This window comes from Tauraco erythrolophus, chromosome 7 (assembly GCF_009769465.1).
Source record: "Tauraco erythrolophus isolate bTauEry1 chromosome 7, bTauEry1.pri, whole genome shotgun sequence".
NCBI classification, from domain to species: Eukaryota; Metazoa; Chordata; class Aves; order Musophagiformes; family Musophagidae; genus Tauraco; species Tauraco erythrolophus.
This window is the reverse complement of record NC_141471.1, coordinates 32,686,901-32,713,957: the sequence shown is the minus strand read 5'-3', so window position 1 is coordinate 32,713,957 and position 27,057 is coordinate 32,686,901. Positions and strand designations below refer to the sequence as shown.

Sequence of the window (27,057 nt, the reverse complement as noted above, 5' to 3'; positions counted from 1 at the left end):
CCTATACATGAAGATTTCACTTCCAGCATGTTTTATTCAGTAATGTGTGGAGATTTTGTCTAAGCATGCAGCTTTTAGCCTGCCTTATTTATTAAACTGCTCTTGGAATTGCTTCAAGTATTGTCAGTAATTCTGCTTTATTATTTAGTGATACTCAACTACAATGAAGGGAATATGTTGTCTGTTTAAAAAAAAAAGGAAAGAAAGAGGAATCCATGTTTTGCGGAGAGATCTGACAAAGCTTTTATAGCTGGTATACATAGCATACCTACATATCTGATTTATAGGTAGTTTATCAAGTCCATTTGTAAGGGTTTTGGCAAGTGAAAAATTATTTTTGTGGCTATGGGATGTTAAAAAATAAACAAAGCAAACAGGAAAAGAGTTTTGCTGGAATGCTGCAGTTCATCTGTGGGTCACTGGCATGGGAGTTGAGGTGCACATGATGTGCTAATTGAGAGAGGAAAAATTTGAGACAGGAATTGATTTAGAACAGTAGGTATCTATATCAGGGAAACAAATGCAAGTGTAAAGCCCTCAGCCATATTGTTCAAAATAAAGATAAGGTCATCGCCGGACAACAGCTGAGGTATTTCAACTTTTAGGAGACTGGTAGCTATTTTCACTGGAAGATGATGATATGGAGAACAAGAATATTTTATATGCACAAGCAGACTTCTTTTCCTTTCAATAATAGGAAATAGGGTTTGAAGTGCAGTTGATAGGGACATTGAATAATAACATTTCCACTGTTTTATTTTTTAAAAAAATTTTGAAGCTACTTCTCAGTAAAAAGGTCTGAAACAAAACTTTATACTGCTTACAAAAATTATAACAGAAAGCTTTTTCTTAATGAAAATCCTGATTATAAGCCACAAAAACTGAGCTGTTCTGATAATAACTAATTTTCTTAATTTTCTTAATTTTTTTTTTTCCTGAAACGTGAAAACTGTGAAAGATCTTATTCTAAAAAGCCATTTTGAATGCAAAGCTATTTTAAGCTGAAAATGTTTTGCTTTCTTGAATGACTGAGACCTAGCAGTGTATATGCTTTGGAAACTGGTTGCATTTACAGTATAAGCTTGGTTACTGCTAGCATGAACACTTCCCAGCTCCTTTGCAATTGCTGTTCTCTAAGGAAAATGTCCAGACACAGTGAAGGCACAGAAATGAGGGCAGACTGACAGCTGAAAGGTAGATGGGTAGGTGGAGTTCCTGCCACTGCCTTTCTGCCCTCTGTTGCCTGGTAGGCACTCTTTTGAACATGGACTGTGGTTACAGTACATTAAATTTTGTTACCAGTCAATTCCTACAAACTTCATTCCTTTCACTGTGATTTCAGTAAGTTCCTGTCAGCCTGACATAACAGGGTCAGAATCTTGCCTGGTAAAAATTGTCTTATTATCCTAGCCTTGACAATTTATTTTGGTGAAAGATCTGCTTGTAGGAGTTTTGCCTCTAGTAAGATGGCAGAATATAGAAAATTTCAACAAAATTCAACAACATAATTATGTTCTTTGCCATGTGGTGCTGCAGGAGCCTTAACAATTCAGTGATATATTTCTGTTTGTTGGAATGATGTGGATATATTTATACATTTATAAAATATTTATAAAATTTTTGGAATCAAAAGCTTTCCACTGGCAACAGTTTTTTTCTGTTTTAGAAATGTGCTAAATATATAGAAGTAAACTTACTGATAGCAAAGGAAGTTTCTAGAAATAGGACCCTGTATCATTTTGAATATCTGGTGAAAAAATATTTTTGATGTGTTTTAGCCAAAGTATTGATTTATGGATTGCTAATTTCAGCATGCTGGATTTTTGCTTGGTCACGTATAGAGTTCTGTACCACCTCTGAACTTAAAAGTCATGGGGTTTTAATAGCTATCTCGGATGATATTTCCATCAGGATGTGGCTAGCATGTCTTTGCAATGGAGGTAACCTTGGCTAAATAATCAATCAAAGTAGGCTCAGGCATCAATCACTAATGATGCTGCAGAGAAGATATTTCAGTAGATTTGTAAATGTCATCACACAAAGAAAGACTATGTAGTGGGCTGAGATCATATTAAAGGACGAGAGAGGTTTCATTTTCCAAAGAAAATACTTCCTCTAGGATTAGTCAGAAATATTTATTTAAAATTTAAGTATGTTCTTGAGGTTCTTAGGGAAGAAGAACACAAAGTTCTACTGTAGCATACCGATGTATTATATGGACTTTCAGAAGGATGAATTTTAATTTTGAAATATGAATTTAATCAGCTGGATGTTGAAGACTTGAAGGCATTCATTATGAGGACTTTTTATTATAATCCACATGTAGGCTAAAAGTGAAGACTGCTATTCCTTAGTGATTCCCTGCTTTCCTAGTGCAGATTTGGTTTATTTTCACAAAAATTGTTAAAATACTGAGCTAGAAATATATTAAAAGCAAGTGTATCAAAGTTAGGTGTGGTCTAATAGATAAATCACTGCGCGCTCAGGTGCTGGGCTGCAGTTCAATGCAAGACATTTGACTCGGATTAAATTAATTTAGTGATCACATCTCACATAGCTTAAAACAGTGGGATTTTCTGCTTGAGATAGACGGGAAGTGGAGCTAGCACGAATGATGAATCGTTTCTCACCTTTAGGTGGTCTTTTCAGGCTTGAACTTATTTAGAGGAAGAACTGAGAAATACAAATGTTCCTACTTATGTTGTCTTTGGCTTCTGAGTTAAACAAGACATACCAAACTTGTCCCAGTATTCTGCTTTTCCAGTCAAGCATGTGCAGGATTTTGACACAGATGCTCCAAATGTTGCAGTTCTCTCTAGCTGAAGAATTTGCTCGTTTCTATACTCCTTCGATTACGGAAATGCTCTACTTAACCTCCTAAGTAGTTCTTTTAGCTGTTCTTAGAGACAAAATGAACAAAAGAGAATTTTTCTTTTTATTGTGATATGTGCCTGATTCATAAAAATTTAAATACATCTGAAGAATATCCTGTGTCTACTTTTTGACAGATCTACTTTCACTTGCACAAATGTGAATTAAACAGAAATGGAACGGGCATATTTTAAGACTTTTTTCTGTAAACCTTAAATGAATAAAAATCCTTGTATGTTTAGTTATTTACATGAATGGGCCTGCTCTCATAAGTAATGACTGTCTGCCTCTCTACTTTATGTGTTTTTTGCCAATATTATCTCTATTATTATATTACAGATCACCTGTTTTGGCAGTATGAGTATCGAATGTACTAATGAAGTTTTGTATAAAGTAAAGTAATAAGTTCTGGGTTTTGTTTCTTAAGGTCTAAGAATTTTTATTTAGCTGCTTCTCCCCTCCTCCACCTCTTTTAATCTCAAGATGTGGTCACAATCAGACATGATGAATAGATACTATTTTAGGATATATTTTTAACAGAAATCCTTTTGGTCATCCGGTGATTGCATCTGTTTGTGATTGCTGGTTTTGTGTTTGGGATTAAGCAATGGTTGCTGTGTTTAGCTATCCACACACTTCTGTTTCGCTAAATAAAGCACAAAATTTGAGCTTAATGCTGGCTTTCCTCTGGCTCTATAATACAGGAGAGTACCTAATTTAGCATAAACCCTGCTGATACAAACCTAATTGATCAGCATTTTCTGACAAAGCTTGAATCTGTTTATGGCCATTGACACTTTATGTCATTTTTGGTCTTGTGCTAAAATGATCAAGGCTGGATTTTCTGTACTGTTGAATCGTTGCCTTAGATTGCAGCTTTGCTATGAACGTGTGCTGGTCTACTTTCCTTTCATGCCTCTGACTCATGCCAGTGTATTTGTGACCACATGTTGGATCAGATTCAGGAACTGATCCAGTTAAACTAATTTAGAAAAAAAAAAAAAACAACAAAATTAGTTTTAACTTGCATCAGTGCCCTAATCAGGTTTGTTGTGTTACTGCATTCGTGCTGGGTTAAAAGAAGGATACTGATAGAAGGAACAAGCAGTCAAAGGTACTGAAGGAGGCAGTACTTTTTTCTGGGCCAAATGCTGATGTAAAGTGTTCACATAACTGGAATCCTAGGGTTACACTGGATTCCAAGCAGTGCTAATGGATATAGGTGAAAAATGTGAGTGAAATGATCTGTATGGAATCATGAACAGATAATAAAAATAAGAAAATGTGCTGCTGGATCAAAAAGAAATTTAATTTTGAACTTCCGTTTTACTAAATTTCATCTTTTTTCATGAAAATTATTGTAACTGTAATACAGTGAAATGGTTCAGGCAAAAAAATTACATTCTTGTCTTTTTATGCAATTCTCCTTAAGATAAACATCCTTTTTATGAATTTCCTCCCCGTCTTTTCCCTCCTTCTTGATTTTATGTGGTATTTTCAAATTCATTGAAACATTACTTTTTTCAAGGTTATTACCAACCTTGGGCCTCTGGAGTGGATTCTTAATACCCCTAGTCATCACAGAGTTCATCATGGTAAGCTAAAAGTGTAACCTCCTATTCCTCAGTGTGTTTTTTCTTGTGGTCACTAATTGTAAAATAATAATAAAGTACTAAAATTGTACTGTAAAATTAGTTTTATGTAAGGATTTTAATTTTGATCATTGCTTCAAAAGTGGTCCTTGTTTAGTTAGAAATTTCATAATATTTTAAAGAACTTTTGCTATAACTTAATTTAATTTTTAAATATTTACATTTAGGATTAGTTGTTGAGCAGAAATTAAGCCTGGATAACATGAAATAATTTGAAGACTTTGAGCAAAACAATTCAACGTTTGTAAAGATGAAGAGCGATATAAAAATATCTCATCCTTCCTTGACTACTAAAACAACCAACTTGTCAATTACTAACATGCTTTTGCATTCAAATTCAAGCACTGAATGCGCAAAAAGACCTGGTTACTTTTTAGAAGAACTGTTAAATGTTTTAGTGAAATGTGGTTTCAGCTGTCTGAATTACTGCAAAATCTCACTTCACACAAGGGCATGATGATTGACTTTTCATCAATATTCAGAGGCATTCAAGACCATACTGCATAAGTAAATTGGATTAATAAATCCACTGTGTATTGAAAAATGTCATGAACATATCTGAGGAATTGAAGTGAATTTCATAGATGCTCTTGGCTCATTCCATGAGCAGAGACAATAAGTAAAAAAGTAATAGGGCAATAGAAGAAGAACGTAATTTTGAAACAGACTCAAATGCAGTTATATGTACAGAGAATGTTATTAATATTTATTAGATCCTCCATGTGTAAAGTGTTTATGGCACTGTGTAGACTTTTTAAAAAGTCTGTGGTGCTGTAGGTGTCTAATCCTTAAAATTTGCACAAGTAGTGGTAATCCTGGAGGGAGACACTCTGCTCTTATTTGCTGTGCTGTAAATCCAAACTAATCCTCTGATCCTGATTGGAGTTAAGCAGAATCACTTCGGAGCTGATCGAGTGTTATACCATCACTCCAGACAATCTCAACAAACTTGGGCATATGTAATCAATGTTTCTTTGCTTATACTTTTGATAGGACAGCTTATACACAACTGCATTCCCTAGAAAACAGATAAAAGGATCAGTTTTCCTCACACTGAAGTTAATAATAATGAAGGCAGGAGCAGACATGTGGCATAGAAGATAGAGACAGCTGAAAGCCATTAATGAGATGATTGCACATAAATTTGTTTAGCATATATTTTCTTACGTATAAACTGGTGAAATGATTTTTTTGTTTGCTTTTTAATTTGTTTTTATATTTTGAACTGAGTTTACCCTCCAAATGAATCCTTTTATTTCACAGAAGTTTGGAGTATGACACATTTGATTTGTATATTTGAATCTGAGTAGAAAGAGAGTAATAAGCCTAGTTAAAAAAATAGAATTTATAGACATAGAAGGACTGGTGGGTTAGCTGCATTTTAAAATTATTTTTAGATTATAAATTGATGTTAATGATGAAGATTTCCCTTTATAATTGAGTTGCATGTATTCTTATACATGCAATTACTAATCTTGTAAATGGCTTTTGTTACAGGCAGAAATCCTTATTGCATTGACAAAAACTATGGTGGCACACTCATTATCTGGGACAGGATATTTGGTAAGTAAAAAAAAGGTATTATCTCTCATATTTAGTTAGTGTGTCAAAAATATGTATACTTTAGAATTTGATTGTTGTTCTTTTTTTTTCTTCTTCTTCCATCAGGAACATTTGAGGCAGAAGATACAAAAGTTGTATATGGCTTAACACATCCAGTAAATTCGTTTGATCCCATCATGCTCCAGGTGCTATAGTTTGTATCACCAACTCTGGTATCTTCAACAGGCACTCATGTTCAAAAGAAACTCCTCTCAGGCACAGTTGAGGTCATCCTTCCATTGCTGCACAGTCAAATTATCTACAATTTCTTCAGTATTTCATTACAAAACAATTATTTCTACTCACTGCATGGAGCATATGCAGAGTTTGCAGTCATCATGAAAATACAATACAGTAAAATTAAAAACTAATTATAAAGGAGATATAACAAGCCTTGGACTGAATGGTGTCCGTTCTGCCGTATGTAGAGCAATATGCAGTGAAGCACAGACAAAAATATGTATTTTGTCTTGTTTATCTTTTCTAAATATTGATATTTCATAAATAACCCCATGGTGTAATATCTTTACTTTTTTATCTCTTCTGCATATTTGCAGTTCAAGGTATGCCAGAATGATTTGTGTTGACAGCATTATGTAGCAGCCATCATGATGTCAACAAAACCTCCAGAACAGGTTGAATATAGGGTTTTCCTAAAACAAAAAAGAAAAAAAGAAAAATACTTAGTGTGGTGCTTCTTAGATTTATTGGTCCAGGCTTCACTTAAGCTGGATAAAAATTCTCTGTAAAAACCTCAGGGACTGAGGAGTATTGAAGTCCCTCCCCATTTGCTATTCATGACTTCACCCAAGGAGGCATCCCAAAGAATGAGAAATTCTACTGTGGGTGTGTCTGGGCCTAAAGCTGTTGCACAGCCTGTGCAATTATATCCATTCCAGTCAGATACTAAGTAATCTAGTTACTCAAAGTGTGTCATGTCAAGGTCCCAGTAACAAAATTCTAGTTTAAAACTACCACAAGTATAGCTATACAACATACTGTTACATACTCTGGTTTGATTATAGGAGAGAGAGATTTTCCTCCAGGCAGAAGTCATTGTAATCCTCACTATAAACCAAGGGCTTGATATGACTCCTGCCTATTTTAGTCAGGTTTTCTGAACTTCTGAGTGTCATAATTTATTCTCTTTACAGACTTTGAAAAATCACTTACTTGAGAGCTAAAAATGAATAAAATATAATGTTTTATTAAATTTTATTTTACTAACAATGAAAAATTACTTGCTCTTTTTTTTTTTCAGTTACGTCCCTTAGCTCATATTTGGAACACGTTTTGGGCCACACCTGGATTCTGCAATAAACTTTCTGTCATATTCAAAGGGCCAGGCTGGGGACCAGGCAAACCTAGACTTGGCCTTCCTGAGGAAATCCCAGTGGTAAATAGAACATGCACAGGCTTTCAGTTTTGTGTAATTTACTTGGACCTCTTAATACTACTGGATCAATGTTAAAAACTCTACACATGCTATTTTAAATTAGCAAATTAGCAGTCATAAAGCATAAGGGAAGATGGAATGGGAACAGAAACTGAAGGAAATGAATGTTTTAGTTGTGATTTTTTTCTTTTTATTTGAAGGAAAAAAAATGTATTTTTTATTTATCTTTTCATTATTAATTTCCTAAAGAGATTTTCAAAATTGTTCTATAGAGTACGGTAATTTCTCTTTTTCTTTTAGCTGTGAACATACATAATACACACATGGAGTTAAACTCTGTCTCATCCTAGGTAGTACATAAGTTTGATAGTAGATTAACTTTGTGCAATTATCTATGTCCCTTAATTTTTAAGTATAAAGAATACTAAGGAATAACAGGCTGGATGAGGTCACTGTTGAAGGCTGTTATCTGTTTTGCTTTATTACAGATCACTGGAAAAGAAGTTCCATTCAATCCAAGTGTACCAGCTTATCTTAATTGCTATGCAGTCGTACATTTTGCTGTAATAGTGGACCTGTATACTGAACTTCTTGGTACCGTGACTGTAAGTAATTCCTATCTTTGTGAAAAAGCATCTCATGCTAACAGTAATGTGACACACAACATATTTAAATAATAATGCGTTGAGTAGAGGCTCTACAGCCTGACTCGTGTCTTATTTAAACTATTATAATAACTAGATTCTGTTCAAAGTATAAAAATAAATGATCAAACATATAATCATATAATATTAAATATGTAATGCTTGGTATTGTCCCCATCCCTGGAAGTGTTCAAGGCCGTGTTGGATGAAGCTTTGAGCAACCTGATCTAGTGGAAGGTGTCCCTGCCCATGGCAGGGGGATTGGAACTAGATGATCTTTAAGGTCCTTTCCAACCCAAACCATTCTGTTTCTATGATTCTATTTACGTATGAATATGCTTAAGTTAAGCAATTAAATTAAAAACAATAAACGTTCCATAGAAGATGTATGTGTCTGCTTCCATTTTTAGGACCTCATGAAAGGAAAAATGTATCTTAGACTTGAAACTATGTAGGTTTTAAGATGTCAATGTTGATCATATTGTTAGATGCCAATAATGCCCAAACTTTAGAAGAAAGATTGCAAAGGTCTTGCAGTGCTCGCAGGTGGGAAGCTTTGTGTCGGTGTAAGTTCGGAGTTAGAGGAGCACAGACTCAGGGCAAATCCTTTTCCTGGTCTGTGACATACAACAGCATTGATAGAAATACAGCAAGGAGAGGCTATTTACAACCTCATGTTTGGGTTGGCGGGATATCCCTGGTAACACAATGTGGTTCCTCCTTCATGGTCTCTGGAGGTGAACTAAGAGGTCTTCTCTGCCTACAAGAAGCTAGACGTTAATTACTTCCAAGGTATCACACCCTTCCAACCTCCTTTTAATTCTTCTTTCCTTGGCAACTCTTTATATTTTACTAAAGCTAAAATCTTCTAGTTGCAAAGCATAGTTTTAATGCATCTAATATTCATCTAATAACCAGTCAAAGGCCTACCAAAACACCACAGAAGTCTATCCGTTTGATAAAATGCCCTTTGGCATTCTACTTAAACCCCTTCTACCTCTTTGATTAAAAAGCAGTCGTCTTGTGTTTGTGTCACCCACATTGCCACAGACCTGCTGTCAGCGTGCCAAGGACCCCCTGGGTTCTTCAGCCTCTGCTCACCTGGGGACCTGCCCTATCCTGGCATGCTCACCTTGGCCTCTTGGCCAATGGTGGTTACTGTCCTCTGCCCATCTTGATGGACACTGCAGGACAGAGTCCTTCCCACTGGCTGCCACTAGCCCCCCTCCTCTTCCCCAGGGAGCAGCCCTTCTTGCTGCACCTCAGTGCTTTTGCCCATGACCAACATGTCTGAATCCAGCCAAGAGGCACATTTGTAGCAGGAAGTCTCTTTTGCATATCTGACCATGGTCATCCATGAAAGATTCCAGAGAACTGCAAAGCCATTTCAAAGTTGTCAGAAATCTTGTCCAAATGACAATGTTTTGGTCTTCTGACTCAGACATTCCTCTTTGTCCCAGGGTAAGAAGGGCAGAAGAGGGCCTCTGCCTGCAGTAATTTCTTGGGATACGTGGCAGCAGGCTTATAGCAGCCCTGGCAGCTCTGTGTATACAAGCTGCTACAGCCTTTTTTTTCTTTTTACGTTTTTGGTTAGATATATTCTGAGTAGCACATCAGTCCAGTAGAATGATGCAATTTTTGAGAAAAGGTTCGAGAGTATTTTATGTAGTATTCCAAATATAATATAAAAGCTGCCTCAGGCATACTCTTCTGATTAATATTAAGTTATTCTACACATCGTATTCACTTCTATAAAGGGTCACACTGCAATTGCAGGGAATTCAGAGATTACTAAACCGTCTGAGATTTAGTCTATTCTAAGAAATTTCTGAGGACAGGAAATTAAGACAAAGGTAAGGATAAATACCTCCAATGTGTACAAGATATACAGTATACATGATTGCCAATGTTCTTATATTGATAAAAGCCTCTGCAAGGTTTTCTGGATATGCTGCTAGATTCCTACATACCAGCAGCAAGTCGTATTTGTGTAGGAATCAAACTGTGGGGTTTTCATTTGGCTGGGTTTTTGTATCTTTGTTGCTCTTGCTTTTAACAGCAAGATATAAGGAGTCTGCTCATGAGTTGTTTCCTGTTTTATTCTTTGCTCTTTTTGCCTTTTTCTGGTCCTGGAAGGAAAAACGGATAGTCCAAATTATTTTTGTTGCTGATAACTGCAGCTGTTTAAGAATAAGTAATAAGGGAAGTTGAAAAATGCACCCAAGCCCCAGATGATTGTTAAATTCTTACAATCGTAGAGGAAACATCCTGAAGATCCACCATTTAAGAACTTACTGTAGAAAAACAACTAGAATATTCTCTGCACAAAACTGTGGGGTAATAAGGTAGTAAGGATAAGAGGGAGAGCACGAGGGACTAGAAGCACCTCATCGCAGGACATAAACCTTTGGCGTGGGCGTAGAAAGTGCCGGTCCAAAGGCAGAGTTCCAGCATGGCTCTGCAGTACAGTGGGGAAGCTGTCATGAGAAGGAAGCTTGTGTATGAATAACTTTACTTGGCAAAAATCTTTCTTCAATATCAGTTTTCCACTACACTGAGTTATGAAATGTCTATGGATACAACTGGAACTTTCTGTCTGGCTCTGAATTATGTCATAACTGTGGCATAGCTCCATAAATGGAGAAAGCTAACTGTTTTCCTCATTTTTAAGTATAAGTTCCATTTCATAATAGCCATAAGACACAGCACACAGCTATTACATTTCTCAAGTGATTACAGTTGCTCAGTGTTTGGTCTCACGCCCTGTAGAGGTGTTAAATTTCTCTACACGTAAAGAGCAACAATATACCTTCGGTCTGAATGACCTACATTTAACTTGCAAAAAGAGCAAAACAAGAAAGAAAAAAATATATATTTTCCACAGGAGAGAGCATACAGTGTTTATTTTCTATATAGTGATCTGCACTACATCCAGAGAATAAAAATTACTTTTGAGCTCTGCACATCTAGATCTGTTCCAAAGCTCATTGAAGAAATGGGATTTGGATCAGTCCCAGAGAGAGTGCTAGGAGTGTAAAACTGCAGTACATTGAAAGTGAAAGTCTCATAGCTCCAGAACTGCGTATATCACATAAATCAAAGTGAAGTGTACCTTGAACACATTTTGCAGTTTGATTTTTATTGTCGATAGATACTGTAACATTTCTGTGCTTATAATGCTATGGATATGTGAGCAGTTTTAATTAGACAAAAAATAGTAACAGTTAAGATAGATCTCTTGACAGCTGAGAACACAATTAATATATCCATTCAGTAGGACATCACTGGGTACTGTGTATGGAATATTGCTAAGAATTTACTTTTTTTTTTTATGAATTCTTAGCTAAAATAAATTCACGCAGACAAAGACAGCTAACAATATACCTTTCATTGCATTGTAGTAGCATTCTTCATTTGAATGTTGAAAGTGAATATATGACAGCAGGGCATCTATTAAATTATGAAATGTGCTGACATCGTTCCTAGCAGTTCTGCTGAAACACTGAACACACAAGGATGAGAAAATGCATCCATGTTATTTTTCAAAAGGTATAAAAGAATCAGAGGCTTTTTAAATAGAATTCAATTTGGAATCTTTCATTTTTCGTCTAAATACACATCTGGAGTGACATGTTTCCTTTATTTAAATGAACTATTTTTTCATTACTAAAAAAATATAAAACAATAATACTGTGACAATGTTTAGTACAAAGCCATGTAAACTCCTTCCCAAAATTCTATAACTGCCTTTTTTTTTTTAAGGCTCCAAGATCTTTTTAAAGCTTTCAATGAAATCAAAATCCAAAAGAAATATTTTTTTCTGTTTGATTGCAGCCAATAACCACATTGCAAAGTTGTGGCTGACTCATAATTGAGGAACCTACTGTGATCCCACAGGCTTCTCTATTTATACAAATACTCCAGTATATAAATATGAATTTATTTTATATATACATCCATGCATATTATGTTTAAGTGGAACGAGGATGCAAGCACTAACAAAAGTGTAAAAGACATTCTTTTCACGCTGCAACTTGCGGTCTGTAGATTTAATATATGATGTTTAGTTTAGTGATATAACCCACCGACTATTTTGTTGATTTTGGTAGAGTAATGCCTAGAAAATGGATGCCTCAGCTGCCAGCATCCACTTCATAGGGTGATACAAGTTTGAAAGTAAATAAAAGAATTAAGGCATTATGTGACTATACCACTGGAGCTGGAAGAGGAAAGTTATGGAAGCAAACTAACAATACTAAAATTTATGCTACATGGCTAGTTTTCTAAAAGCTGTTATTCTCAAATGGCATCATGGTGTATTTCACCACCAATTTCTTGGTCATATTCAAATAAGAGCACAAATGAGGGAACACGATTTTTTCCTATATGTGAATGTGGTGCATGTGTCTGCAGTGAAGGGTAACTTAAACCTTCTACCTTCGTGGTTCTCAGTAAGGCTTTGTGCCTCACCCTTCATCATTTCAGGAAGCTGAAGACCTGGGAAGTGGAAGGCTGGAACACTGTACTTGGGCATTACAGTGCCATATATTCGTGTAAGTCTGATGATGCTGCCCGTTTGCAAATAACTATGATCTGCAGGCTGTGCTTTGGATTCCTTCAGTCCTTCACATTCTGGGCCAAAGGTGGTATTGGACCACAAGAAGTTTTGCAAACAGCTAGTGTTCAAAATAATATAGTTCAAGTAGGAGAGCGTCTGAAGAGAAATAGAAATTGGCTTGAAAAACAGAATATGTAAAATATGATCACACGTATTACAGCAGCAAACCTCATATAGCATTTTAACCATTTAAAGATAAAGGCTTGTTTATATTTGCACTTGATTTTCCTAAATTATAATGTTTCCTCATTTCTTTCTTTTGATTTGCTAACATACATTAAAATGTATTTCTATTACTGTTTTTCTTCTGGAAATCCGTGTTGAAAACTGAACTGAAATTTATTATTATTTTTAAAAAATTATTAATCTCGGCTTTTTTTTCTGTAGTTAGATAAATGTGGAGAGTCAATTGATAACTCTAGGGTCCAATTTCACAGGTATTAGAGAAAACATTTAAGAGAAGTTTGCAGAGTCACACTCTATATTCTTGTATTCAATCCTTCCTTTGTGGAGAGAAAGCTGCAGTCTGAATGACAATATTACAGTGTCTCTGATATCAATCTTCTCATTATTTCAAGGTCCATCAACAACAATATAAGAAAACAATAATAAAAATAGTTTTTTTTTTCTGAAAATATAGTAACTTTAAAAGACTATTTTATTTTTTTCCATTTTTTTGGAAATGGCAATTAAAATATAACTTTAAGCAAAGAAAAAAATTCTGATATAAGTTATGAGAGAAAACAACACTGAAAATATGACCCAGGAGAGTCTGCTTTGGAAAAGTGTTTCCATCATTCACTCAAATCCAAGTCCTAGTGTAGGGACCAAATTTAGCCTCTAGACTTGCTGTCTAGCTAATGGCAAGAAATAGAACAATTTGGAAAGCTCTCTCTCTCTGCTGATTACAGGGAAAGCTTAGGTTAATAACAGGTTTTAGGCACTTCAGTAAAGGTACTTAAAGGAAAGTAGAATGAATCAGCACCTCAGCTTACTGAAACTGAAATCAAAAGGAAATTCAGATGCCTGGGACCTGGTGACTGGTTGTCTAATGCTAGCCAACTCGAAAACACTGTGAGGGCAGAAAAGTGTGAAATCATGCCACTCTTTGAAATTGGAAATTGGAGACACTCTTATTCATTCATAGCAGGTACTGCTGGATCCTTCCCAAAGATAAATATTAACATTTGTTCTTTCAGAACCATTGCAGGTTCATTTGTTCTCCATAAAGCATGATTTTAGCCATATATTGTAATGCAGTAATTACATGGCTTGCTAAAATTTGGGTTTGGAAATTTTCTCTTTCCTGTCTAAGGGGGATACAAAACTTTACATTCTTTTTCTCAGAATAGTGCCCTACCACTGTGGCTGTCCCATTTTTAGGGCTGTCTGTAGAAGCTAGTACCTTGCACTGGAAACACAGCAAAATCAGACCCATCTGGCCAGGAGGACTAGGTTTAAAAATAGGTGTAATTCTCCAACTTTAAAAGTGAGGACAGTCTAAGGAGGAAAGTTTTGAATTCCAGTCCTAGTTCCCTGGCAAACTTCTTTATTTGACAAGTAACAATCATTGAAAAATCTATCAAAGCATTTCTAAGAAATTTATGGGTGAGTTCCCTTGTGCCTGTGCCAAATTGTGTTTTTCTTTGCTCACTTCTTGAATTTTTGTATGACTCAGTTTCTACAGGAAGCTGAAGCGGGAGTTGAACTTACTGTAGCTAGATGAGCAGGTTAGGAACTACTAATTTTATTAAACTTGAATGGAGTCTGTGCCTGATTTTTATAAAAAAGCTCTGTCCAAAAATTTCGTCACTTCAAAACAAATTGCTTCCTGTTAACAATGGAAAGTCTTTTAAACTTAGGAGAGCTGTGGGATTTTTGGATTCTAGAAGCTGAAGTTTTCAAAAAGAGCACCCTCAATTTAATCTTTTATTGACAAATTTTACAACTTGTATCTGGAATTTGCAAATGTATTCCAAGTGATACAAACCTTGATAAAGGATTATAAACCCATGAGAGCATTTTTTGCTTTCTTGACTTAAGCAAGAGTCTCAACACATAACTGTTATACTGAGTACCCCCAGGGTTCAATATCTAGCTCAATATCCTGTCTCCTGTTGTGGCTAATAGCAGATGCCCAGGGTAAGAGCATAAGAAAAGCGTAAAGAATATCTTTTCTCAAGGTCTATGTATAAGTAGATGACAGTGGTAATCATCAGTTTGAGGTTTTGTAAGTTTATCATAAGGAGGGATGGAACAGATTGGAAATTTAGCAACGCAGTAATGAGTTTGATCTATCTTGGTATAAATCTGTGCAACACAGTGTCTTGACAGGTGTCATTTGTGAGAAGTGTGTTCTGGCTTGTAAACTGGTGAGGCTGCTGTTTAGCTCACTCATTGCTGGGATTGTGTTTTCTTTGCTCACTAACTGTTTGTAAGGATATCTAAGTAGGTGCTTGTGATTCTTTAGTAAAACAACAGAAACCTACCCAGCCTGAGTGTGTGGTTTGATGTGTTTTGCAAACATGGGCACTGTAAGTTCGCACAGCTGTAAAACTTGAGAATATCCTCCTGTGGCCTCCCACGTTCACAGATGCTTACCTTAGATCTCTTCGAGGGGTAGGGGCCACCACTGAAGGAAGGTGGGCATGTCACTCTGTGGGATTTATTGAAATCAGTGCAGACATTCATGGATTTTTATTTTTCCAATGCCTGCAATCTTGAAGTGCAAGACGCTGTGCCTTATTGAAGTGCAATAAGTGCCTTATTGCTATTGAAGCCAAAAAGGATTCCTATAACTCAGCAAGAACCTCTACTTTTGTTTTCAGTTTTTTGTTGGTTTTTAAATGAAAAAACAAAGGCCTTTCAAAACTAATATTTGAAAGGAAGTCAGGGAGGGAACAAGAAAACTGATTAAATATTTGATTTTTCAAAGGCAGCTGTGTAGAATACAAAAAAATATTTAATAAATGAAAAGAAAAAATTCAAACTTCACGATGAAAATAATTTCTGTTTAAAAGTATTTTAAGTCTGATTCAAATTAGTGGTATGAATTGAAGAGTTTTACCGAATTGGGAACCAAGTGTTGAGTTGTCATGAAGGGAAAATATTAATTTTGTTTCTTCTTCAATAAGCTTATATTGTCATGTCATGTGAATTCTTTTTCTTACCAATGTATTGGTTTTTGGTATCCATTGGGATTCATAGATGACATCTGATAGCGTAAGATGAAGAAAAAGAACAGAGCTGCTGAGATTTTTATCTAGAAATATGTTTGTTCCCCCTTGAGTAAAGCCATAAGGGAATCGAGTAATTCAGGAAAACAGCTAACGCAGAAGGGAATATCTTAAACATTATTTTGGAAATACAGCATTCAGGAAACAACAATAAAGGTGATTACTCCAGTTAAGTGTGCTATCTAGAGCAGATATTTTTGTTGTAAAATTTCAAGTAACATGTTACTTCAAAATTAGTGTGGTGGGTTGATCCTGGCTGGATGCCTGGTGCCCACCAAAAGCTGCTCTATCACTTCTTCTCCTCAACTGGACAGAGGAGAGAAAATATATCAAAAGGCTCATGGGTCGAGGTAAGGACAGGGAGAGACCACTCAGCAAAACAGACTCGACTTGGGAAAATTAGTTTGATTTATTACCAGTCAAATCAGAGTAGGATAATGAGAAATAAAGCCAAATCTTAAAAACACCTTCTCCCCACCCCTCCCTTCTTCCTGGGCTCAACTTTGCTCCCAATTTCTCTATCTCCTCCCCCTCAGCCACACAGGAGGATGGGGAATGGGGGTTGCAGTCCATTTGTCACACGTTGTCTATATCACGCCTTCCTCCTCCAGGGGAGGACTCCTCACACTCTTCCCCTGCTCCAGCGTGGAGTCCCTCCCATGGAGACAGTTCTGAATGAACTTCTCCAACATGGGTCTTTCCCACAGGCTGCAGTTCTTCCTGAACTGCTCCAGTGTGGGTCCCTTCCACAGGGTGCAGTTCTTCAGGAGCAGACTGCTCCTGAAGCTACTGTTCTGTTAAAACACAATTTCTCTTCAGAAAATTACTCTAAATTAATTATTTGTCTACTTTTTAACAGATGTTATCACAGGGAACTATTCTCCTGAGAATTTGTTTTATCATTCTGTCCCTGACCTCTTTTGGACTGTTTCTGGAGAACAGGCAAGATAAAAGCTTTTTTTCTTCTCTCATTATGCATTATTTATCATTATATGGAAACCTCAAGTGTGTCAAAAATTATATTGATAAAGAAATATAGATACACTCAGACACATATGTTATTGTCTGGTGAGTAGAAAATAATACATGAATAGCAAGCACTTAAACCCAGAGATGTTCCCGTAGCAATTGGTGTCTATATCTATATTGTCCCCTGCAGAAAAGTTACGGGATGGGCTACTAATGTCCCTCTCTGTGCTTCCACTTGTTGGATCCATGTTTCTGGTTTTGGGCCACTGGCAGGCCAGGGGGACCTGCAGGCTGTCCCAAGGCTATTCAAGCTCAGACTGCAACCATATCGTGTCAGTCCTGTGTAGCATGCCATAGGTGTCAGATACCCTCATGGTGCATGAAAAGCACAAGGTGTAGCTCAGAGTAGACTCAAAATCATGTGAAGAATGGTGAGGACTTAAGACTAAATTTAATCAGTATGGATTCAAATCAAATTGGATCTTCAATATACCAGCCCAGTGAAATGTATACTATGGAAGTAGTCCATACGGGCTCTGTGACCTTACAGAAGTGTAAATAGCAGATACAGTTTCTTACAGAGAAGCAGGACAGAAATGAGGAATAGAAGCTTCCTTTGAGATTGAGTTGCCAGTTCTGTTTTGGACCTGCTGTTCATTATGCTTTCAGAATGGAATACTTTTCACTTGTGTGGACTGAATAGTTTATTTCAAGATAGGTAAAAATCTGTCAATATGCCAGAGATGCATATAAATTAGAGAGTTAATGTGAATTAGTAAAAATTTACAGAAATAGACTGATGAAAGGAATCTGAACTAATCACACAGCAATTGTCAGAATTTTTTCTGTTGTAGTTTGTGAAATCAAAAGTCAATAGCTATATATACATCTACATTTGTATGAGCTCATATATAGGTTGGGAGTATGTGTATTCTCACCCCTAGCGAATTCAGTATTACAAGTTAAGTCCAAGACTTGGTGTAAGTGCAGGACATCACAGACTATTTCTACATTCTCTTTTTCTCCGAACTTAACACAGAAGAACAGATCAGATGCCAATGTGAATTACTTTCCGTTTCTAGGCCCAAAGCAGGAGTTTTGGAAATCATCCGCTGCGTAGTCTTCATAGTTGTGTACAAACTTGGCCACGTAAGGAGTCAGTTTTCTTCCTTGGGTGATGCATATGAGGTAAGATATTTATTTTGAAATTAATTTAGATTTTTTTAATCTTTTTAGAAAAAAACAGAAACACTAACCAGTTATATTTTTCTTCCTTATTTTTTTTTATACTATTTAAGTAGAATATTGATTTTTTTTTCTTATTTCTGTATTTCTCATGTTTTATGATTAGCTTCTAAGAAAATTATTGGGTTTTGCTCCAGAGATGCCAATTTACACTGAAAAAAAATCCAGAAAGTGTATATTTATAATTTCTTGCTAAAATAATATATTAATGGCCATATGCTTTGAAGGGAATAGCAGAAATGTGTTGCTGAATTTTTATTGACTAATTCACCTTTCATGAGGCAAATATGAAAATGCGTGGAAGGGTCTTAAGTATGAAATATTTTTTCCTGTAGCTATACTGTACTTCAGAAACAAACTTTTAGCTATTGACAAAAATAAGATACTGGACTAAATAGACCTTTGATCCAATTAAGTATGGTTGCTTTTGTGTTCTTGGGAGTTATTTTTATCCTGTTTGTGACTTTTCCTTTTTACTCTTTTTCCAGTACAGTTGGTATTTCATGGTAACTCTTTTAATATTATCTGAATCAAATAGCACTGAATCATTAATATGATTCTGATATGAATAACATTCTCAAGCTACCTAGTGCTGGTTACCAGCAAAGATAGCTATCAGCAAGGTTATGAATAGTTTGCTAGACTAGTAGAATAGTTGTCAGAAAGTTACCTTTTGGCTTAAAACCAGAAAAAAAAAGAAATAAACCACTAGGGATTTAGACTCAAACCAAGTTCAAAATGGTTCCTTTGACTTGAAACATCTGCAAAATTTATAGCAACTTTCCTAATTGGACGCTTCTGGTTGTGGTGCTGATTCTCCTGCTTTTCCAAGAGATCAGGCAATAGCAGAATGGAAAAATATCTTATGCTACTGTGGGTCTTTCTGGTTTTAATTTTTGACTTTTTACCTAGGATAGGAAGTGATAACTATTGGACAATATTTAAAGCTAGATAATGCCACTAATCAAGATCTGTTTTGATTTTTTTCCCCATATTGTTACATTGTCAAAGTTTCAGTGTATAAAGCAAACAGTTCTTGAATTCCTTTGATAAAATTCTGCCAGAACTAAGAAACTATTTTAAGGATTTTACTTGCTTAAATATAATTTGGAAAATATTTTTATTATTTGCTGAGTAGCCTGCTTCAATAGATAGGCTTGAAGAGACAATTTCTAAAATTTGGTGATTAATTCTATAGGCCTTGAGATCTACCTCTCACATTTGAATTATTCTAACTGAATTTGGGGAGAATTATATGTCAAAATACACACTCTCCATTTAAAAAGCAGTAATTCATGTACTTGCCTTGCTGGGAGGTGTGTGCACATATGTAAAAGTGTCTTTTACTAAGAAACCAGTAAAAGTAAAATTATCAGATTATTTTTATTATTTGTAGGGAACTCTACAGCTTCCTTTTCTGCCATGAAGAAGAAAATAAAATGAAATGGTTCTTACTCTGTTCTTTACATGTATCTGTCATTAAATTTTTGACTTTGCCATCTTGAATTCTTCCTTACTGTACTTTTCTATCCTTTCTTCTGGCTAGTGTTTTTCTTTTTATCCTTTATATTATACTCCTCTGTTACTTTTTTTTTTTTTTAGTCTGTTTTTTGGCCATTTTTAACAAGAAACAGGAGTACCTTGCTCATGTTTTTCTTTGAAAATACTGGAAGAATAGATGTCTTCAGAACCATTTGCTTTCAGTGAGGCCAGAATAGATAATGCTTCTGAGTAAAGCCAGACTATGTCAACACTAGAGACTTATATTTTATCATCAGTCAACAAGTTTTTGATATTAATAGCTTTTCTGATGTTTATGATGAACTTCAATGGGTCCCTCATTTTGATATAAATCTTGTGCTTTCAATGCATTATACAATTTCGGGATTCATGATAGGAATGTTCTTAGGTGTGGTAATATTGTTACAATGGGGTTTATGAAAAAAGAATAAGTCTCAGCAAACGGAAGCTGCCAGAGATTTGTCAAACCATGTTGAAATGTCTTCAAATATTAGTTTTAACTCAATATTGACTTGATCAGTTTGAACCAGCAGATACCAGAAAACATAATAAATAAATAATAAAAGGTTTTCTCATAAATTAGGTCCAAAATTTGTCATAAAAATTGTTTCTGTTCTGTTCAACATTCAAAGAAATTATCTATCCTTCACAGTATAATAACACAGATAACTTTAAGCATCTTGATACGCCCACAAAGACAGATCTATCTCATAAGCAATTTTCATTTGTCTTAGTAATTTTCATGTGCTTGCTTTTCAACTTCCTTTGCTCTGTTTTTCTTTCAAATCCACTTATAATTTTTAAAGGTGTAAATTAAACCATTTATTTAATCTTTTTGTTTGTCTCATGTACATCTTCTGTCTTTAAAATACATCTACATTTAGCTAACTTTGATCTTTTTGATGTTACGCTTTCAGTATTTATAATCTGTATGATACTTAAATAATGTCCTCTTTACATCATCATCCCTATATGTTACCAAGTAAACAATTCTTTAGTAATCCAATATTAATAAGCAATACTAACAAATGTATGACATCATATAAAAGAATTTCTGTGGGCTTTTTTTTTTTTTTTGAGTCAATAAATTATGCCTTTCAGGGACTTTACTTAGGGATGAAGAAAAATAAACTGCAAAAGGCATGATGGCAGTACTCAGTGTGTCTAGAATTTAACAAATAATTCTGTCGTAACATTCCTAAATTAATGGTGCACCTTGCAGCAGATAAGTGCAAGACTAATTTTGCTATACAGCATTTTGAATCATTAGCGAAAAAGTATGTGACTCCTGTCTATACATGTTGTTTTTTTCTGTGACTATGTTTCATATGTTCGTATTTCTCACGAATATTTTGGAATCAGTAGATAAGATTTCGGAAGTAAATATCCTTGCGGTGCTATTTGCAGGGTCCTCTAACTACTAAAAATAGGTGATTCAAACTGCAAATTATTGCATTTGACTCATAAAAAGGTCTGACAATTATCAGAACTGCTGTATGGGAGGAAGACCTGTGTGAAAACTAGGAGGAAAATACAGAAGAAATGAGAGAAAACTAGGGGAGCAGGGAGAGAGGAGCGAAGAGCAAAGGAAACAAGGAGAGAGACTTTTACATTTTACCATTAAATTAGCTCAGGTGGGTGTGAAAACAGTAGCTAAGTGTTGCAATTCCCCAGGAGGAGCAGTCCTGCCCTCTGGCTCCAGCCTCTTACCCTCAGTTGGGTCGGTCAGCTGGTTTAATTAATGCAGCCAAAGATTTGTCTCCAGAGAAGTGAGTTGATCCAAGTTGTTGTGGAGTAAGAAAGATTTCTGATGCTAAGGTCTAGGGAAGGTGGAAGTAATATGAAGCTGGAGGTGTGTAAGAAAGAAGGATTTCTGTTTCGGCTGAAGTGCTACAATCTTAATGTGGTTGTCAACTGTGTCCACACGCTAGTAAGTACAACATTGTGTCTATTGATACTTTGAAGTTGTGTGTTACCAAATCATTGGTTCCATACGAAAGCTATTTTATTTTTCTGGTCCTTTAGAGGTATTCTCCCTGCTCTTGCATTTGAAGCCCTTCCAACATATACTACTGGGAGTTCTCTCCTGGTGTCCTTCTCCAAACAAGACAATAATTTGAAGTTATCAGAGTTAGAAAAGTGACCTTTTTTTTTTTTTTCTTGTGGGAGATGGAACAATGCATACAATACATGTTTCTCAGCATGCATTTTCTGTTCCTTGTGGTGTATGTATTTCATATGGATGGTTAGATGAAGGAAGCAGGGTTTTTTGTCTTTGTGGTTTTGTGGTTTTTTTTGGTTTTTTGTTTTTTTTTTTAAGAAAAAAAGTGATGTTTGAGGAAAGTTTTAGATCTTAAAAAAAATTTCTTGTGTGGAGGTCACTGAAAACCTTGATGGTAGAGGCAGAGAGATAATATTTGACTGGTTATAGACAGTAAACTGAGGAGCTAATGTGTTTCTGCCTGAGGATCTGTTCTGCCACATCCTATACTAGTTAGTTTTCTTTAAGCTGATTACTTCATGCCTCTGTAATGTGATGATCATGTATATTACTAAAGCCAAATCATTTTCTGTCAGACTGGGCCTGGAGTCTCCTAACCACCTGGAGGTAGCAGAAAACATTGCTTGTGTGTTCAGTTATGTGACAGTTCAGCAGGCACGATATGTAAAAATAAATCTGTGATGATGGTGCACCTCTTCAAAGTGTTTCCATCCAACTGCTCTGGTTTGGCATAGGCTAGCATATTCCATGAGCTGATTTTGGTCAAGCACTGGCTGTTATTTGACAGTAGTACTAATGAGGAGCAAGTAGAAATGAGAGCCATTGACATGTTGTTGGAACTCTTGTCTTAAATATTTTTACCAACTCTCATAGCTGCTGCAACTCAGAACTGAGAAAGACTCTTAAACTAAGGGGCTAAGAGTGAGGAAGCTGGGGGAGGAAATACAGATGCTTGTCTTAGTGTGCTTGTTTATCTTTTATCTTTGTTTCAGCTAAGACATTGTATCTGAGAGTAAATCTCTTCACCTAGACTCCTCCTCCACTACAACTTCTTGGGCTGCCTGGCTATGAAAGCATTGGCAGATGTGTATTAATTTACAGGGAGGAAGGACAAAAATCTGGGACAGCTTTCATTGGAGAAGAGAGAGAAAAAGAGAGGTTGTGTACACGTATGATATTTTAAATTAAGAACTTCATTTCTTTTTGGTTTTACATGGGCGTGTAGTGTGTTAGAAACATAAGCAACTTTGGAAGATATACAAAGTTTTGTGCTGCAGGGTATAATTTAGTCCTTAACTAATGAAAGCAGAAATGAACTTCGTCGTGGTCAAATTGTTTATTTACTCCTCCAGTGTATCCAAACTTGGTAGATGCAGCTGTTCTAAAGACTTTTGGAGACAGTATTCTCTACGAACTTTATTATTTCTCTGATCTTTGATGCAATTCTGGTATTTCTTACTAGTGTGTCAGCTAACTTTTCTGGATAAAATATATAATATCTCTTTATTAAAGAACTGATTTGCACTGTATAGTGTTCCACAGCAGTCCCTCTTAATGTGATATATTACCACACTACTTATTTCAACTTTCATCGTACAAAGACTTGCTGTTACCTCACTTGTTTCTTAGTGTAATTTACCAGTGTTGGAATATTGACTTACGAGTACTGACTTAAAACAAACATTTACTCATAAGAACTTATTTCCACATCAACTATAGTTTTCTGCTCTGTAGCATTTTTCCTTGGTCTCTCGTTATGATCATCTGTGCCACGTTTCAAAGAGCAGCATATCCCATATTTGGTTTCCATTAAGGTGAAAGCTCCGTGCCCTGTGCGATGATTTACGACCTCAGCATTTATGCAGTCTCTGTGCCCTAACTAGATTGGCTGGTATATTTGAAATACGTTTTAGAAATGAAGCTGAGGATGGAAGGAAACTACTGCTTTATGATAAAAAGCCTTGTCAACACACATGGAATTAAACAAACACGAGTTGCAATCTGTATTTTCTATGTTAGCTTCGTTCAGAAAAGTCCACTACATCATGCAGTGTATCCCAGGGACTGGACTTTTAATATTCTTGACAACTGCCCTAAGGGGAATAATGTCCCTTAGAAAAAGTCACAGTAAAATCTGGCAGTAGATTAAGTTAGTTTCCACTTAGGTGTGACAGCAGAGTCATTACTGATTTTAGACTTAGCCAGTTTGAAAGTCGGCTTCACCACCATCAACTAAAGACTATGATGTATAGTTCCAGATGCTCTGGCCAATTGACCGTAAAATTGCTCCGCATTTCTGGCAGAGCAGCCAAGCTGGAGCTTTTAAAATCTCCACTCCCTGAGCTCAACACCCTCCCCCCTCTGCTTAAAAGCTGCTCATTATTCTTCTTCTGCCCGCTGATCTTAGCAAAAGAAAAACTTCTGGAATCAATTAGAAGTGTCTGCACTTGATGAGATTTGCACGTGAGTTCGGAATTGTGAGGCTTTGATAGTGTCAGCCAACAGCTGCAGTTTCAGGTGGTAAAATGGGGGAAGGAATTTTCCAGGGTTTATTTACAATCATAAAATAAAACAAAAATCAAGACAAGTTGGAAACTATCTAATGTGTAGTTAGAATGAAGCCTGAATTGAGGTATATATTTATTTTGTCTGAAAAAAGTAAACTGGTGGCTTATTATCAGGATCTTTTCAATTACTTTGCAATTATTAGCCTGTACAGAGTAGTTGTAATAAAATGCGAGCTATGTCTGCTTGCTGTAGTTTTAACTATGAAAGAGGTATCTGCTATTACTTTTGTCACTTTAATTGCTTGACAAGACAAGGAGGTAGTCATACTTAATAGAAATCAGAACCATGCAGTCAAAGATGAAGCAAAGGTGATAATCTGAAGATAGAAAATACATATTCTCATGTATTGTCTGAAATTTTGTGTTTTGTTCTGTCGACACTCACACTGATAGTTGTAAAGCTTATTTTCTGACCCTTCTTAGCCCAAAGCAGTTAGTGATTGGCTTGTATCTCTATGAAATGTTTGCATTTTAAAGATAAGAGCCATGCTAAATGAAATTATTAATGTTCAGTTACACATCTGAGGGTGTCTTTGTAAAAATGAAACTGTGCCATTTAATACACATTGTTACTAGTTTCCATTGCAGACTGGATTTGTTCATAAGTCAAAGCGTAATTTTTTCTAGAAGTCAGTAATGCCACAAACCTCATCAAACTGCATTCTCTTCTACATCATAGTAACACATGGATAATAATAGAAATCTCCATACCAGTCAATTGCTTCACCAATATTAATCCCTGGTGACAACTGAGATGCTCCACATGGGTAGATGTTTCTGTCTGTGTAATTGCAGTTCTAGTAGTAGAGTATTAACGGACTTTTTTTTTTTTTGCTAATGTACAAATGAATGTATTTATTTCATATCTGAATTTCTTCTGCAGAGGTAGTACTGTTAGGAAAACTAATCTGTAGAGTAGTATGTTGTTTGGGTTTTTTTAATCCCTTTAAAGATCTTAAAAAAGGTACTCCCAGTGAAGGATCGCTCGGAGAAAGCTTTGTTTGCGGTTATTAGTGATCTGTGTACGGAGAGGCACCTCTGCATCGCAACACAAGCAGTGCCGGGGTACGCTGGTGTGAGAGGCAGGCGTACAGGCAGCCCCCGCGCCGTTTGGATTCTGTAGGGGAGACGCAAAGACGGTTGGAGTGGACTTGTGTTTCCCATGCTTGAGAGAGCCAGTGCTTACTGATCGGTTTACACACATTTTACGTTCAAAGCTGATTTAAAGGTGTAGTGTAAAGCACACTGCAATCTCTAAGTGTTACAGGCAAGGGTAAGATGAGCGGTTGCTGCATCCCGAATGAAAGACACTGGCTTACTTGCTCTGATTTCCCATCCACACACGTGGTGTGAGGAGAAACAGAAGATACCTTCTGCATCCGTTAGGCCATGTCCCCCAGTCGTGCTGAGCACCCCGGAGCGGGGAGCCTTCCAGCCCCGCCATGCACGGCCCCTGCCTGTGTGTGCTCTGTGGCCCACCTGTTTCTAACCTATTGAGCTCACTGCATGTATGTGTTTATTAGGACAGCCTGATATGCAAAATTAGTAGACGTCTTTCCAAAATCAAATAGTCTGCCACCAAAACTACTGCACCTGGCAGGTGCGAATTGTCCTAATCTTAAAGAGAGAGGAGCTGTACCTCTGTTCCTAAGATCATGAAGGCAGATGGCTTAATTTGAATTTTATCCTCAGCATGACAGGCAGATGGATTGAATTAGCTTTTAGGAGATGACAGCTTTAATTAAGGTAACTATTTCTGATGTGGAATAAGCCTGGGTTTGGCAGATACAAGGTTATGGCTATTGCAACTGTGGCTATTGCCCAGCTGGATTGAATTGATTGAATTTCCTAATTAAGGTTTATACCCCGCCTACAAAAGGTGGGCCATTTCCTCCTGGCTGTGGGAGATGCAAAGACATCCTTGGAGCCGCATCCTGGGCTGGTGAGCAACAACTGGTGACCTTGACGTGATACGTCTGAGAGACCCTGAAGACTGCGACTCCCTTGCTGGAGCCAGAGTAGCCTGAGCCGGAGCCAGGGCCAGAGCAAGAGTCCTTCGATGAAGAAGGTAAAGCTGCAAGCCCTGACGTGATACTTTCACGGGAGGGAAGCGTGCTGGAGTCGGAATGAATGGACTGGGTCTCTGCTCACCGTAAAGCCTTCACCTTCCTTTAAAAACAAAAATGGGTAAAACAAAAAGGAGGAATTATGGCTGTTGCAACTGTGGCTGTTGCCCACATTGCCCAGCTGGATTGAACTGATCGATTTCCTAATTACGGTTTAGACCCCGCCTACAAAAGGTGGGCCGTTTCCTCCTGGCTGTGGGAGATGCAATGACATCCTGGGAGCCGCAGCCTGGGCTAGTGAGAAACACAAGGTGACCACAAAGAACCAGCCTGGCATTTAAAGAGTTTTGGATGTTTTTGTCTCACAAGATTTAAATAGAGAAAACGCAAACATAAAAAAGACATGCAGTCCAAGGTTACCCAATGTATACATTGTGCAAGAGAGATGGAGGTGCAAGATTCTTCTTCCCACAGGTGTTCCTTCCCACTTATGTAACAGTGGGCAGAACACAGCAGCTGTGAAAACTTAGTGTTTCTGGGGCAGAATGTCTGTGTAGGACCCACAGAATCAGGCTGTAACATAGGCCATTGGAAAGCCAAATCAGTACCTGTATTTAGGAAAGTAGAAATTAACTCAAAATATTCTATAATATATTTTAGATTAAAAT

General features: G+C 36.5%; 1 protein-coding gene across 1 annotated transcript in view; it reads left to right on the top strand.

Annotated features, from left to right (window-relative positions):
* Positions 1-27,057, top strand: part of AGMO (alkylglycerol monooxygenase) — a 197,039-nt gene that overhangs the window by 97,306 nt on the left and 72,676 nt on the right. The window contains exons 6-12 of the mRNA XM_086614920.1: positions 4,400-4,466; positions 6,021-6,086; positions 6,192-6,271; positions 7,387-7,521; positions 8,010-8,126; positions 16,879-16,961; positions 18,071-18,176. Coding sequence (XP_086471046.1) covers positions 4,400-4,466; positions 6,021-6,086; positions 6,192-6,271; positions 7,387-7,521; positions 8,010-8,126; positions 16,879-16,961; positions 18,071-18,176 — 654 coding nt within the window. The remainder of the gene's footprint in view (positions 1-4,399; positions 4,467-6,020; positions 6,087-6,191; positions 6,272-7,386; positions 7,522-8,009; positions 8,127-16,878; positions 16,962-18,070; positions 18,177-27,057) is intronic.